This window comes from Hydra vulgaris, chromosome 12 (genome assembly GCF_038396675.1).
Source record: "Hydra vulgaris chromosome 12, alternate assembly HydraT2T_AEP".
NCBI lineage: Eukaryota > Metazoa > Cnidaria > Hydrozoa > Anthoathecata > Hydridae > Hydra > Hydra vulgaris.
Window position 1 is genome coordinate 25,286,843 of NC_088931.1, and position 16,455 is coordinate 25,303,297.

At 29.7% G+C, this 16,455-nt stretch overlaps 1 protein-coding gene across 1 annotated transcript; it reads right to left on the reverse strand.

Moving 5' to 3' along the window:
• Nucleotides 1-6,569: 6,569 nt before the first annotated feature.
• Nucleotides 6,570-14,223, reverse strand: LOC136088603 (uncharacterized). The gene is made up of 6 exons (XM_065812681.1): nt 14,119-14,223; nt 10,440-11,704; nt 10,069-10,279; nt 8,842-9,857; nt 8,463-8,625; nt 6,570-8,377 (listed from the first exon to the last, which is right to left on the reverse strand). The coding sequence occupies exons 2-3, from the start codon at nt 10,912-10,914 to the stop codon at nt 10,245-10,247; spliced, it is 510 nt and encodes a 169-aa protein (XP_065668753.1). The 5' UTR covers nt 10,915-11,704; nt 14,119-14,223; the 3' UTR covers nt 6,570-8,377; nt 8,463-8,625; nt 8,842-9,857; nt 10,069-10,244.
• Nucleotides 14,224-16,455: the final 2,232 nt, after the last annotated feature.

Below are 16,455 nucleotides of genomic sequence, written 5' to 3' on the forward strand. Positions count from 1 at the left end.
TAAGTTTTGCACAAGTTAGGCTGTAAAATGTTAATAATGACTGCTATTGGGCTAACTTATTCTGATTTTTCATGAATAAAGGAAAATTGAATCTCAACGACCAAATTTAAAACTGTTATGTATTTTCAAGTGGTCAAAATAATTAAAAACTGTGGATTTTCAGCCATTATTGCATAAATTAGGCCTTTTATAGCGTTAAAATGTTATCTTATTTTGATTTGTCATGACTAAAAGAAAAGTGAATCTAAACGATTAAATTTAAAACTGTTATGTATTTTCAGTTTTTTTTTATATCAGTATAAAAAAATCAATATTATATTAATGAGTGAATTTTTATAGACTTGAAATTATATCAAATATGTTTCCGTCATCAGGTATCATCAAAAAAGATACCTGGTCAGTGATGGGTAGGGTAGGGTGGGGTAATCTGAGCCTATTTTTACCTATTACTGACTTTAAGTTAAAAAACAATGTTTAGTTATCAGCTTTCTGACAAAAGATGTCTTAAAATCATGATTGGACATCCTACTAAACAAATTTAACAAAAAACTATTGCTTAAAATACTATCAATAAGTCTGGGAAGCCTTTATTTAAAGATGCCTATATAGACCCTCATTACCCCACGTAGTGGTGTAATGTGGGTCTACATAAAATATCGGTAGTTCTGGTTTAAAATACTGCTGCTTATGAAAAATCTGATATACATTCTATATGCACGCATCTTTTTTATAGTATATATACAAGGTTTTATTTTAAAAAGTAGTCTTAAGATATTTTTATTGAAAAAGAACTCGGACAAATAAAAGTAAAAAAACTCGGATGAAATAAAAGTAAAAAAACTCGGACAAATAAAAGTAAAAAAATGGTTATTTAAAACAGAAATAATAATGTTTTAATAAAGTGTTTTATAAAAAATAACTATTTTTTTGATCACTGCACTTTTATTGTAACATTGTGCTATTTTGGGCACTTCTTAAATCTTTTTGGGTATTTCTTTGTTACTTCAGCAGAGGTAACAGTTTTTTTTGTACATTTTTTTTTAACTTGGTTTTTTTCCTCTCTGACTTTTTGTTCCTCAAGTAACCGTCGTTTGGCTTTCTCATTTGTAAGGAGTTCTCCACATTTTGCTTGTACTCTCTTCCTTTTTTGTTTTTGTTGTTCTATTATTGCTGCTGTTTCTGCAGATACATTAGGATATATGATTGACCTTAAAGCTTCTTGCATAGCTGATCTTGGTGTTTGTAATCTTGGAGATTTAGGGCTATAACGTTCAGGTGATTGATTGAGAAAGTCAACAAATGTTATTCTTCTTTCCATATTTTCTTTATTTAATGGTGAGATACCTGAACCACGAAATCCTGCTATAGTATTTGCTGGAGAGAGTCTCTGACACAATTTTTTCAATAATCCTGTAAAAACTGTCTTATCAATACTTTTGTGTTGTGTTTTTCTTGCAAACCGCTTTAAAATTTTTCTCCAATTATTATTTTATGGCCCAAAGACAGCCACATCTAACGGTTGTAATGCGTGTGAGCAATTTGGCGGAAGACAAACAATTAGGATATGGTTGTCCATGGCCGCTTTTATGGTACCATATGTTAAATGACTGCCATGACCATCATAAAGCAAGAGTATTGGTTTTTGGTCTTGGTCAACAAATTGTATAAAGTGCTCGACAAATCTAAACGAAGAATGTCTTTACTTCTATTGAATCATTTGTATCGTCTTCAAGAAAATACATTAATAAAAAAAGGAAAAGAAAAAAAAGTTGAAATGAAAATTATGAAATTCAAGTAAAATACCAGATTTCAAATAGAAAGTCTTGCATCCATCCACTTGCTGTTGCCCCAAAAGCACATCCTGGTGGTCCATTTTTTATCCATTTAGAATACAGATAGCCTTCTCCTTTAAAAACAGATAGATATCTGTTTTTAAAGGAAAAGGATGGAAGATATCTTCCATCTGCAGACACACAGAACAGCACAGAGTACATAGCTTTACCAGAAGAAGCAGCCAGTTCATAAGCATCTTTGTGGAAAGCCCAGTCTCGTCAAGGATGTATATCCTACTTGGTATAATGTTATTATTATGAATTACATCAGATAAAATAGTAAAAAATTTATCTACAATTTTACGTAGATTTTTAATTTATCTAAACTTTTAGCTCTTGAAAATGTAAGTATTTCAGGTTTGCATAATCGAAGTTTATCAACATGACACTTCTTAAAAGAAATTATCCAATCTTTCCCAGGAATTCCATTTTTAAAAGGAGTTTTCATCCTCATCGTTGTGCAAAATTGGGCAACTAAATTACAAATGTCAAGAGAATCTAATGGAAGACCGTATCTTTGACAATACTGCGGTGCAGCTACAATCATAGTTTCATCATTATCAATCAGCACACTTTTTTGGCCTTCATGCTTGTTTGCATTGAATTCTTGTTGCTTTATTCTTCATCTAAATGTTTCTTTAGGAACAGAACATTCTTTAGCAGCATGATAAGTAGCCTTTTTTTCTCACATACTAACATAATTGCTCTTTCCAAACTATCAGCATTGTACTTGGGTTTTATTTTTTTATTGTAACATCTTGGCATTTTTTAAATACTTTCTAAAGTAATATTTATGAAAAAACTGTTAAATTTTTAGTGAACTATTAGCATAAATCATAACATATCACAAAAAAAATACTTTGACAGCAAATAGGTCTTATATAATATTTTATTTGACCTAGGTATTGTTTCACACAAATAAATACACGTTTCTTAATATAAACTTCAAAGATATAAACTTCAAACATAAGTGTTTAATAGTTCTAAAGAATTATTAACACGAAAATAATTAGGTCTGATGAAACTAATAGGTTTATAATGTTACTAACAGCAACTACGATAATATTATTACATATCATAATATTATACATAGATAGACCCACTTTATCCCACCTTTATATTTCAAATTTTAAACAAGTCATGTGCATTAGTGTCTTAAAGGTATACTATCCTTACAATATAGTAGTTTAACTTTCAAAATAACCATTTTTCATACGCTTATGCCTTATTTGAATATATTTTCTCTGAAGTTTAAAAACGTAGAAAAAAATGACTTTGTTGATGTATCTAGCATGTTAGCTAATAAAGTGCCGTTTTTAACAGCATAGCTAGGTTATATTTTAAAATGAATTAGCCTAATATGTTATAACTAAGTGATAAAAATTACAACTTTATACCTAAAGCCATTATAAGTATAACAGATAAATATGAATTAGACCCAGATTACCCCGTAGACCCACATTACCCCACCCTACCCTACCACTTTCCCACTTATGATCTTCCAACCCCATTTCAACGGATTCAAGCTACACTTCATCAACATTTTCCACTGCCAAACCTGAAGGTATATTCTTAAACTGGGATACCATACTGCCCTTTTTATAGGTGGTAGCTTCGATGGTACAATTCTTGAGGCAGATGCAGCCATTTGCATATATGTGTTATATCTCATCTCTGAAAGTGTGTCATCAGCTTTTCCGTTGTACAGTATGATAAACAACTTGATACCTGCATTCCCAACTTCCTCTTGCACACTAGACGAGTTCATAAAGCAGTCGAACAATTTTTGTGTTTCTTTTGATTTCTCTAGAAGGCGTAATGTCGAAGCTTTACCTTTTTCATATATAGCTGATGTTGTATCACATCCACCAAACGCATGAATGAGATGCAAGTATGGTATAACTGAACTGTCCAAGCTGGTTATTGCAGTTTCTATATCCAACTGCTTGCGTTAACTTCTGCCATTTTTTCCATAGTTTGAACTTATGATAACCTGACCCTTTTTCCAAAAATACATCAACTTAATGATTACATCAGTATCATTGGCAACCGCTGTTACAGAATCTCGATATTTGCATTGATCCGAAGCTGCTTTAACTGTCATTGTGTCAGCATCATCATTTGCATGAATAACAGTGCAGCCATTAACTTTAAACTTATCACTGATCAATTCAATTAACTTACTCTTGTTAGTTTGATTTGAAAAGAAAGTGTTTTGGTTGACTGACACCTTTATGTCTGACCGTACATTAATATCAGGACAACTACCTAACTTCATTGACCGTCTATTATGTTCATGATCTTTTGTTAATGGACTGTTGTTATAACCGTCGAAAATAGTTGTAGCGTTTGCGGAGTTTGCTTTAACATACTTTCTGTACAGATCAAAAATATTTGTGAAAGTTGTATCACTTTTCCAGACGATCTAAAAATAAAAGTAAACAATATTGTATTTAATTATTTTATATATATATATAAAAAATAAATTATGTTAGTGTATTCTACAAACAGAGTGCTCAATGTTCTTAAAGAACAGAGCAATAATAAATTAAATTAGTAAAAACACTTATCTAATTTTTTCTTTCTTCTACACAGTGTTTCACCATCAGTAGGTTTATCAGGAAGATTCTTTTTGATGAACCTACTGATGGTGAAACACTTTCTAGAAGAAAAAAAAAATTAGATAAGTATTTTTACTAATTTATATATATAGATATATATATATATATATATATATATATATATATATATATATATATATATATATATATATATATATATATATATATATATATACAGTGGCGGCCGGTGACAATACGCTTTGGTGGGGCCAGGATATATTAACCGAACAATATCGCAACGACTTGCTGTCAGCGTAATTGATGCTTTGGTGTTTGTTAGGACGCTAGCGCTTTTTGATTAGTTGAGAGAGTTAAGGGCTAGCATACTTTCAAAATAAAGTATTTAATAACATTGCATCTTTTTAATCTACGTAAAAACCAGCAAAAACTGACTGAAAACTGCTCTAATAGTTCAAAAGTGTCTTAACTCTTTTTAAAAGAATAAAACACCGTTCAGCATCAGCTGTAGACACAGGCGTGACCAAAACAATCTCTATCAACTTTGATACTTCAGAAAATATTTCAACCAGGTTATTTTCATGCATAATTGGGATAGAGCAATAATTGTGCCGATATCACTAAAAACAGCATTTTCAACAAAACGGTTAATTCCGACATCAACTTAACTTCCCTTAATATTGGTTAGTTATTTTAATATTTTATATATGATTCCGAGGGAAATATTGTATATTAAAATTAAAATTTTTCGGATCCAAAAATGGTTTTCGGATCCCCATGACGAGAAACATTTAGCCAATAAACTGTCAATTTTGTTTATGTTAATTTATCTTTTTAATGAACCTAAATTATTGATAAATAATATAACTTTAAACTATATTGTAACTAAGACTTTGGCATGATTTAAAAGCAAACTTTACCAACAGTAGTTTAGTCAAGAAGGGCTTCTTAATTACCGATCGATAAAATAATAAAGAATGTAACATTACATATACATTGAATTCTCCGATAGGTTCACATAAAGCTTTCTAAGAATGGCGAAAGGGCCAACAAAAACAAAAAAAATACTTTTACAACATTAAAAAATTTTTAAACATGTTTTTTAAATATTTTTTTCATAATACGACACATATTTTACATAATTAAATCCATAATTCTTAAATACAACATTAAATACAATGTCAGTCATAAGTAATAGTAAACTTCACAAGACTATTTACATTGTCAAAGATGCTTTAACGATTTCATGTAGGTACGTGTGCAAAATTTTTAAACTTTTCAAATATTTGATTATTATACATCATTGTAAAGAGCTTTAAATCAGTATTACAATGGTGAAAATTTCGATAAAAAACGAATGACTCTACTAAAAGTTATGCCCATTTTAATTGTCAAAAATTCATTATAAGGAATGCTTAAGAAAAATGCAACCAACTCAAAAAATTAGCGTTCGGCTTACGGTAGTTTTAAAATAGAACTTCATTGTTTAGTTTTCAGCGCATTACTTTGTCTCGATTATATTTTTATTCAACTTATAACAGAAAAAAATTAATGTTGTTTAAATAAAAAAACTATTTTTATTAACGAATTAAAAAAATTATAAATAATAATAAGATAAATCAATTTCTATATGATTAAAAATTTTATTCATAAAATCATTTATTTTATAACTTTTTTTAAAGATAATACTTATTATATAACACTTTACATATATAGGCTTATATATTAAAACGCGAAGTCCATTTGCTGCGTTATTATAAATGTACATAGCCTTCTAGAAAGTAAACAGTGAACTGAAGGAAAATAATAATCTTTTTAATTATATCTATTTTTTGCAAGCGAAAAAAATGACTTGAGCAAAAAGTCGGGAAAGGATATGATTTATGCAATCGTAAAAGTTTTGGGGAACAATCAAGGCTTTCCCCACCCTACCATTGTTATTACTCAAGCCACATAAATTTTCGACTTAAGCCACGATAGATACTAAAAAATACAATAATAAAAATAGTTTAATTACTTTGACAATTAGCGATAATATTTTATGTTAGTTATTATTTAAAGAGATGAAGACACGTTTTTAGAAAAAGCGCATCAGAATATCTTTTGTATATCGCCTTAATTAACATCGAATAATACGCCCACCCCAATAAATAAAAGATTTATTTGTTTTAAAATATACTTCGTAATATAAAATTCAAACTCAATTAATTGTTTTCCATATGCTTATTAATGTTTTTAACAGAATTGTTGCTATGAAAATAGCCTAGTTTTGAAGCAAATCTAGCGTTAACATCCAAAGATAGAAAAAGTCGATCCGTTGAGAATATCTAAAAAAAAAAAATTAGATTTTTAAATAAATATATAAATCACCATAGCAAAACCATTACTAATAGAGAAGGCATATGTCCTGAAAAATAAATTAATATCTCATTTGTTATAAATATGTGATCACTGCATAATTTAATTTTATAAGTATTAATTAACCTCTTTCCTGACTTAACGGGTGGTTACTAAAAATCCGGACTATCTTTAACTGAATTTTAAATGCCACAAACTAAATTATTTTTTTTTCATGCTTATATCCATTTTAAAGCTTATTTAATTCTCTATAAGTTAATTTATTTGTTTTTAGATAATTAATAATAGTTAAGAAAATAATGATGGCCAAGCAAGAAGAGGTAAGAAAACGGATTTACGAGTTCTATTTGAAAAATAAATTGCAAGGTAAAAAGTTCACAGTAGCTCACTTCAATGCTGAAAAAATTCCAAGAAGCACTATCTATGATATAATCAAACGTGTTGAGAATGATTCTGGGTACAAAAGAGTGCAAGGAAGTGGTCGTGTGGCCAAAATCATGACCCCAAAGGGTATCAAGCGCCTGAAAACCATATTTGATCACAGTGACCGAGTTTCGATGAGGAAAGCTGGTCGAAAATATGGATGCAGTCATTCACATATCATTAAAACTCTTGCCAAGTACACTGACATCAAAAGTTATAAAAAACAGGGTATACCTCATCGACTAGAGAACCAGAATGAGCGAATCAAAACCGGCATTGATCGTGTTTATCGTGATTTTAAAGGAAAATCGGTTGTTATATATCGCAAAAAGCGCAAGTTCGAGCCCAAGGTGCTTGTCCGGCTGGCCGCTTCTGACAAAGGTATTTCAAAGCCATTTTTTATCCCCAGCGGCCTTGCAGTCAATAAAGCCATCTATGAAATTAATTGTATAAAGAGAAGATTAGTGCCGTTCATCAACGCTCATCATGCCGATGGTAATTATATATTTTGGCCGGACCTGGCGTCATCGCATTATGCCAAAACCGTGACCAACTGCTATGAGACTTATAACATCAATTTTATCAAAAAAGTTGACAATCCGCCAGCCGTACCGGAGTGTCGTCCAATAGAAAACTTTTGGGCTATTTTGAAAGGCAAAGTGTATGAGAGTAACTGGCAAGCAAAAGACGTGAAGCAACTACAAACCAGAATAAAGCTTTGCCTGAAAAAAATTGACCTTAACCTTGTACTTTCACTTTTTGGGTCAACTCGTGTTAGAGTTGGCCGAATCCGAAGAAACAGACTGGTTGAAGACAAACTTAATTAAAATAAATAAATAACTAAAAACTCTTTTTAATGATATTTTTATTTAATCTCTACCATAAAAACTATGGGAGTAATTGACCATGAAAGTTAGTCCGGATTTTTAGTAACCACCCGTTATTAAAGATCCATAGAAGTAATAGTCTATTTTTCAGTTTTCCTGCTCTGAGTTAAAACCTAGCAATGATAGATAAAATACATCAGATATTTAAAATAATTACTAAAAAACCCATCAAAAATTAGCAGAAAAAAAGGTTTTTGTTTTAAGTTAAAAATAAATTAAAATAACTTCTGATGCATAACGCATTATGCCATTAAAACAGAAATATTAATGGAACCAAATGAATTCTTTGATTTGTTGCCTGAAAAAGAAAAGATATGGTGTATAAAAATAATAACAAAATAACTGATTTCTATACTAATTGATTTAAACTACTTAACACTAACATCTTGGTGTCCATGCATGCAAAAAGTCATCTTTCTAAGTTGAAACAGTATATCAAAAGCCAGGCTATTGGCTCAAAGCCAGAAGTAAATGAGCTTTGGTTTCCCATAGCATGTTGCAACCAAGTCAACCCTGGTTGTTGAAAGTCGGTAACTTCCCGACTACCTAAAATAAGATCTGATACATAAAAATAATCAATGAAAGAATTATAAATCTTTTCATAATCTTATTAACAACAGCAAAAAAAAGAGAGTGAGGGGGCTAAATATACACATTAGGCATTGAAAAAATATTGCTAACCAATACACTTACCTAATATCTGTAAATGAAAGCTATTAATGCAAGTACATAAACCATATTATGATTTACAATAACACATACCTTATTATAGTCAATCTGCACATCATTTTTTTATGATATTACCATATTACAACTGATGATGTCTGCAGATAGTTGCTCATTTCATACTCGACAGCATCATCATTCTCATTTTCATTTGGTTTCCAATAAGAAACTATGTGTATACCACTGTTCTTCTTTTTAATGTTAAGAAGTCTGCCAAAATATACATCTTGGCTTTTAGTGGCTTTATCAAACCTCAAGTGGCAAATACATTTTCCAATAGCAGCTCCAATAAGAATTTCTTCAATATTAGAAGCCTCATTATTTTCTAAGTCAGGAAATATTTCTTTTATCTGATTAGGCATACAATTTTTTAAATTTTTTTCTATTTTCCTTTGTTCTTTGTCTTTTTTTATTTTGAATTTTGTCAGCCATACGCTTTATAAGTTCTGACATCATTTCTTTATGACTTTATGCATTTGCAAATCGAGTTTTTCTGGCATTAGAAATAGCCCATAATATTAATTTGTTTTGAATATCAGTAGGCTTTTTGGAGAGTAGAGCAGTTGTTTTATTTTTACAAGCATGAAGTTTTGAAAGAAAACAAAGCGTGGCATTTGGAGCTTTTTGCTTTGCAGTACTAAACATACCCATAAGTTTGTCTGAGTCAATGTTGTGAAGCCTTGCTGATTTAGTCTGGTTCATAATTTGATCATTAGAACTCATGTTGAACTGAAGCTTGTACTGCCTGCCAATGACACTAACAACAGCTTTCAGACATTCAGCTGTTTTACTCAATTCATCAGTTACTGGGCAAAAGCTGATTATTGAATCAAAAACAGGATCTTTAATAATATTTCTAAAAAAATCAGTTTTTTATTTAATTAGATTTAGAGGATCCTTGCTGCTTTCAATAAAAGTGTTCCAAACATTTTTGACTATCTGAATGCCAGATGTGTAGTCAAGTCCCTGACCTGATGTGATATAAAATTTTGTTATCCAAGGACCAGTCAGTAGCTTTCCAATTAAAACTCGGGCACATAACTCACAAAAACCTGAAACAAAAAATTTATAAACAAACCATAGTATTAGTCTCTAATAATCTATAATCCCCTAACTATTGCTGCAAGTATCATTACTATTGGTTTTAAAGGTTTATCCCATAGCCTTTAATGGTGCACCCCTTCCTATCAATTTAAGATCTAATTGTGTCCAAGAATGGAAACATTTAGTATAAAGTTTAATATAACCATATCAAAGATTCACCTGTTTCAGATGTAAAATCTTGAAACAAACTATATGTCAGACCTCCACATAACGCTAAGCCAGAAAACAGAAATATCTTCAATATTTCATAGTGATGAACCAAAATACCACATGTGAAAAAGAATGTGTAGTCTGTTCCCTCTGTAGCATGGTAGCAGTCCTCTGGGCAGCTTGTGTTAGTCCAAAAAGGCTACAAAACCCTTTGGGTCACCTTTAAATAACATAAAGTAATTGAAATAAAGAGCATAAGGAGCATGTGAAATAAGTAACATTTATATGCTAATAAAAAAAATATTTTAGATTTATATATCATAATTCACAAAATTATGTTGTGTTAAAGTAAAAAAGTGGGATTAAGATTATAGATCTACCTATTCCATCCTTATAGCAAAGTTTGTTCAGCTGTAAAACAATATTTGCTGCAATGCAGTCTCTTCCAAAAAGTTTTCGTTTAGAGGTCTCTAATGCTTTGAGTGAAGACTTGCACGAACTGGTCATTGTGTCCAAGAGGTGAAGGTGACAGTTTAGTTCATTTAATGATTTCTGCCAAAAAAGGTTTAACTTAGTAACTGTCGCATGGTTTGTTGCTACTCTGTCACTCATCGTGTTAGTTATGTTTCCAATAACAGTACTTCGCACATCAGTGAATTGTAGCTGGTAGAAGTCACTATGTAACTTGGCAAGATTATCAACAGATTTTGTAATGTGACTCTGATAGTCGTAAGCTGTACCTCCAGGAAGTTGATCTATAGCTACAACCATGCATACAGATTCTGTTGTTAAGTGCACAACATTTTGCAGTACTAGAATTTCGGAACTTTTGTCAGCAAGTTGTTGGCTTGACATAGTCTTTTGATAAGATAAGTTGCTTTGGGTAAATGTCAACTGTTGTTTTAAAATAAAAATGTGATTTTGAAGTTTTTTTAACTGTAAATTCAAATACTTTTCCTTTAACTTTTTTCGAAAATTAAGGATTGTCTTTTCTTTGGGAGCAATAATCTGATTTAGATATTTTAATTGGTATGGCCGGGCCTTTGCCTTTTCTTTTAACTCTTTTAGATCCTCCTTATGTTTTCATTTTTTATTTGCCATTTCATTGCCAAAATGGTTAACCTCATTTGCAAAACTTTTTTCCTAGGACTTAACTGATCAGCTCTCAGCCTGGATAGTAGTGGTTCATGAGAAGAGCTTATCAAAGTGGGACCAGATAAAGAAGGAGTTAAGTGATTACTATTTGATACAGATAAAACACTGATGTGTTGAGAAGATAAAACAGAAGATCGCGAAACAATGTTACTTGAGCTTGTAGTTGAATGCAATGGTTGTGGCATAGCAGATATTAATTTTTGGTATGCAAAGATAATAATAAATTGTTTAGAACCCTTGAAAAATTACGTGCATAGAATTTGGATCTATTTACTTGTTGCATAATCTGACTACTATATATTTTAAAATTAAAAAGTTTATTGACTATTTCAACACTTGTTTTAAATGATTCATTGTTGGATATAAACATATTTAATATATGTCCATTTCTACAATCAATATTTAAATGAGTTGGCATTGTAAAGTTACAAGCTAAATAATTTTTTACTTCACCATAAAATAGATGATTCTGTTTAGGTCCCATAATGCTCTAAAAAAAATTTTAATAATCATATTACTTTAATCATTATTACACTTTTTTTTTGAAAAAGCTATATTACATACAACAGAAAAAAAAATCACTTGAATCTTATAAATATATAGAATAAATATATAGCATAGTTTTTTTTTTGTGTGTGTAAACCATGTTTTGAATACTTTCAAAAAATCATCAATATTTTTAATAAAGTTTCATTCTTCTAAAAAAACAACTTTTTAATGAATAAAAAAGTTCAAATATACAAAATGCTCATAATCGTGAATCCGCCCCCTCCCCCTCTACAACAGTAGAATATTTGGTACCTTTCCTGCATGCAAAAATAGAGTATGAGCGTGTTATTATTTTTAAATGAAATTTGGCAGGTACATAGAAAATAGATATATAAAATTGACTGAAAAGTTAGAAAAAAAACCCATCATGCCTTCAATGTCAATTCACTTCCAGAACAAGAACGAAGTTTTCAGTAGCAATGAAATCACTAAAAACGTGTGTAACTGCAAAAAAAAACAAATTGCAATAAACTTACAACACTCTACTTTTAAAATATTATCAAAGTCAATATTAAATTCTAAAAAAAAGACGAGAAAAATCCATCCTTATGACACCTACTTCGAGCACGCGGTGAAAAAATGGTCACAGATTTTATCTTTAAAATCGGTGCCGTAAATCGCAGATACGCACGTACCTATTTCATGTAATTAAACTTAACATCTGTTTGTAAGCATACATAACAGTACTTAAATTTTTATATAGCTTTAGTTATTTGGCTTCAGCTTTAACCCCCCAAAAAAAAATATCTTAATAAAATATTTTGATTACTTTATTTCTATGGTAATGGTATATGTCAAACATTTTAAAATAATCTAAACTTTGTATATTTTTTTTAATTAGTGCCTCTTTGGAAGTATCAATTATTGAAGCTGCATTAAGAAATGTAACAGTACCATCAGTGGTACAGTTTTTGTGATTGAAAAAAAAATGTTCTTTATATCTTCTGTTGTTTAAGTTGTTTGTACCTTTGTTGTATCTAACTAATAATAATATTGACTAATTTTAAATTATTTCTTGAAAACCCAGTTGCATATTTTTGCTGATAAAAATTCTTTAAAACTTATGACTGATGCTTATCATCATGGTTGAAATTGGCTCTGCTTCAGCGCTGATCTAATTGGCAACTTAAAAGGTAGAACGACTCAACTGCCACCAAACAATGTAAGCAATTTTCAATAGCTGATTCATTATGCCGCAGAATATAATACATAAGCTATTCAAAAAAATAAACTTCAGCAATCCCTCATTGAAAATAGAAAAAGATTTTCAAAAGTACAAACAGTTTGTAGCTCTTTTTATATTTGTAGAAATGACTAAGCTTTCTTATATAACAACATATAAACTTGCTAAACATTGCCATACACTTGCGTTTGTTTGATTACGTTATGTTTGATTAATATACAAATACGTTTGTTTGATTAATATACAAATCAAGATTCTCATTAATATGGGTGAGCCACTATTTTTTCCCTTTAAAATAAAAAAAACAAGTGTTATAAATTAAAAAAAAAATAAAACAATATATGCCTGAAAATGTAGTTAACTAACAAAAGTTATAAAATATACAAGAATGTTGATTATAAAAGAAATGCGAAACTTTTTCATGATATTTTAAAATCAATTTTCTAAACTGTTCAATTTCCCTTGAATTTCTAAACTTATAATTTTACATTTATAGTATAAATGTTGGTTTGACATAAACATTTAAAGAGATACCGTTAGGTAAAAAAAAAATTAATTTATATTAATTTTCAGGAACATTCTCTATATTTTCTAGGACAATAATTTTCTAGGACAAGTCATTTTATTCTATAATTATAGCAGAAATAATAATGGTAAAAATAGTAAAATTATAAGTTTAGAAATTCAAGGGAAATTGAACAGTTTAGAAAATTGATTTTAAAATATCATGAAAAAGTTTCGCATTTCTTTTATAATCAACATTCTTGTATATTTTATAACTTTTGTTAGTTAACTACATTTTCAGGCATATATTGTTTTATTTTTTTTTTAATTTGTAACACTAAAAAAAAGAAATTACTGGTATAACTTATACCAGTAATTTCTTTTACATTATTTTAAATATCATGTTTTTGCCATGTTTCTATTCCTATTAATTTATACTCCTAATAACTACATGGTAAATTTTATATCTACATATCCAGGTGAAGAAACCAATATTGTAATATTAACACTGTTAATATTTTTATATTAACACTGTTAATATTGTAATATTAACACTGTTAATATACACAGTAAAATTGCAATATTAACAAATGTATGATGTTTACAACATTATTTTTACAAATAAATGTTTACATTTAATGTTATAAAGTTTCCTAATATTACTGTACCTTATTGAGTCAACAAAACTTTTGACTTTTTGCAGCAGTAAATTCTTTACTCTTTAAATCGAGAATTAAAAATGGTGGATGAAATTTTACAGCTTAGTGATGTTTGGGGTCGTCCATAAAGTACGTACGCCAAAAATTTTCAAATTTGACCCCCTCTCCCCCTGTTGCCATGCGTACTTTTATGTCCCCACCCCCCCCTTAAAAGTACGTACTTTTCTCAAATACCACCCCACCCCCCCAAATACCCCCCCACCCCATCCCTCCTTTTAAATTTAATTTAATTAAAATTTTAAGTTTAATTAAAAAAAAAAAGTACCTTAGATACTTTATACGACCCCAAAGCTCTTTGTTTGCGCATTTTAAAAACGTCGTTAAGTATAAATGCAAATAATAATTTAAATAAATTTAAAATTTAGTATAGCTAAGTGTGTATTTGGGCGAGAGGTTAATGCGGCGGCTATTAATCAATATCTGTTAAAAGTAATGGCTGAAAGCAGTTGTTGCATGCAGTTTCAGCAATTTCCCATGCGTTTCAGTTCTTTAAGAATTGAAAAGTTAATAAAAACAAAATAATTGTCTTTTTCAGAATCAAATAAAATTTTATTCGAATAGTTGAGTTTGATATTCCTTTCACTAGAACAGCTACTAGCTGCTTGATTTGTGGAAGACGATGAGATGGAGGAGGAAGATAATTTTTTATTCCCAACAACAACATTCCATTTTCGTTTTTTTAATTCATTTAAAAATAATTTTATTCCAATTAAATTGAAATTATTTTAAAATGATTTGGTACAAAATGAGAGAAAGGTTACAGTATAAGAGACTAACATTAACCGACCAAAAACACTCGTTTTTAAATTAAGTTTTAAATTATGACTTTTAAAACGGAAAATTAAGAAGAGAAGGCATATAACATTAAATCATGGTCTGTGATTGTATTTTACTGTTTTGAATTCATAAAAACTCAAATGTTGGATGGTTGCTAAGGCGTTGTTAGGGAATTTATTTTTAACTGTCATCTACTAAAATGCTACTAAATCAACTTTTACATCATTTTTATAGAATCAAAATACCAAAAAAACAAAAAATTGATTTTTTTCAAAAAACTTACTTATTTTCAGTTGTGTGCCACCTTAAGAGATTCTAAGAGTAGCAAATAGTACTCAATGTGGATTGTGTATATTAAGCCTGCGTCGCTAAAAATTTACTCACTCGCCTCTGAGCCTGGTGGACACGATAACTATTGTTTTACTTCACTGATAAATTTTTCTTTGTTGATTTGATTGTTTTTCTTTGTTGGATTCATTAATGACTTCCATACAATAAGTCGGATGTCAGTTATAGTGTTGCCGTCCTCTTTATCAATACGTATCCGATATATTTGATAAAATGAGTTCAAAATTTGTTTTAGGTTCAATTGCTGATAGCAACGCTAGCTTTTTTTGTTTTTTAGCAAAAGACTCAGCATTTTTAGCTTCTCTATGATTTACATAGCATCTGTGCTGTCGAGTAAACTTAGCAATTTAGACTCAACATGTGAATCTGAATTGCTAAGTTTACTCGACATGTGCTTGTAGTTCGGGTGATCATGGTCCCGGTTTTTACGTAGGAGAGCGCAGCGCTAAGCTAATGAAAATTAAAACTTTCATGGCTGGTTTTTTAACTAAATTTAATGTAATTTTTTATACCATACATTTTAAGTTGGTAAACACTAAACAAACATATATATCAACAGAATTAATGGTACCTTGAATATATATACTATATTGTTAGTGAATTGTATAGTAATTAAGAGGATTGTATTTCGCAAATTCATGAATTGACATCTCAACTAAATCCCCTCGTGCTACACTCCATTGACAAGTTGACTGTTGTTAAGTGTGGGTGTTTTATTACATTGTTCAGGTTTTTGATGTATCCTTTTAAATTATAGTTGGCAGCCTTTTGTTAGCAAATACTTTTACGTTGTTGAATCCTAAAATGGGTTTAATGTTACGTTTGTTTCCTTTGAATGGGTTTAGTTTTATCTTAATATAGTTTAAACAACTAGCTAATATGAATACAATTTATATGTATAATATAAATATTATAATATAAATGAATAAAACATATATATACCTTAACTATATTGTTAATATATGATTGGTGATTGCTTTGGACATGGCTGAATCAACAATATCGAAAAGAAGACAACAGTTACACAATATTCGGTTGATAGGAAATTCTATTAATGCTCAGAGCCAAACAATTATTCCTACTAATGGGGATATTTTGAAATTATTTTTTCACCTTAAGAACTGTGAATTTAAAACTGAGAAATCAATAAAATCAAATTCA

Excerpts from the sequence above, each read along its gene's own strand:
- LOC136088603 (XM_065812681.1), bottom strand. The coding sequence starts at position 10,914 with ATGTCAAGCCAACAACTTGCTGACAAAAGTTCCGAAATTCTAGTACTG. Across the intron at positions 10,280-10,439 it reads TTGCTATAAGGATGGAATAG|GTGACCCAAAGGGTTTTGTA; the intron begins GTAGATCTATAA and ends TGTTATTTAAAG.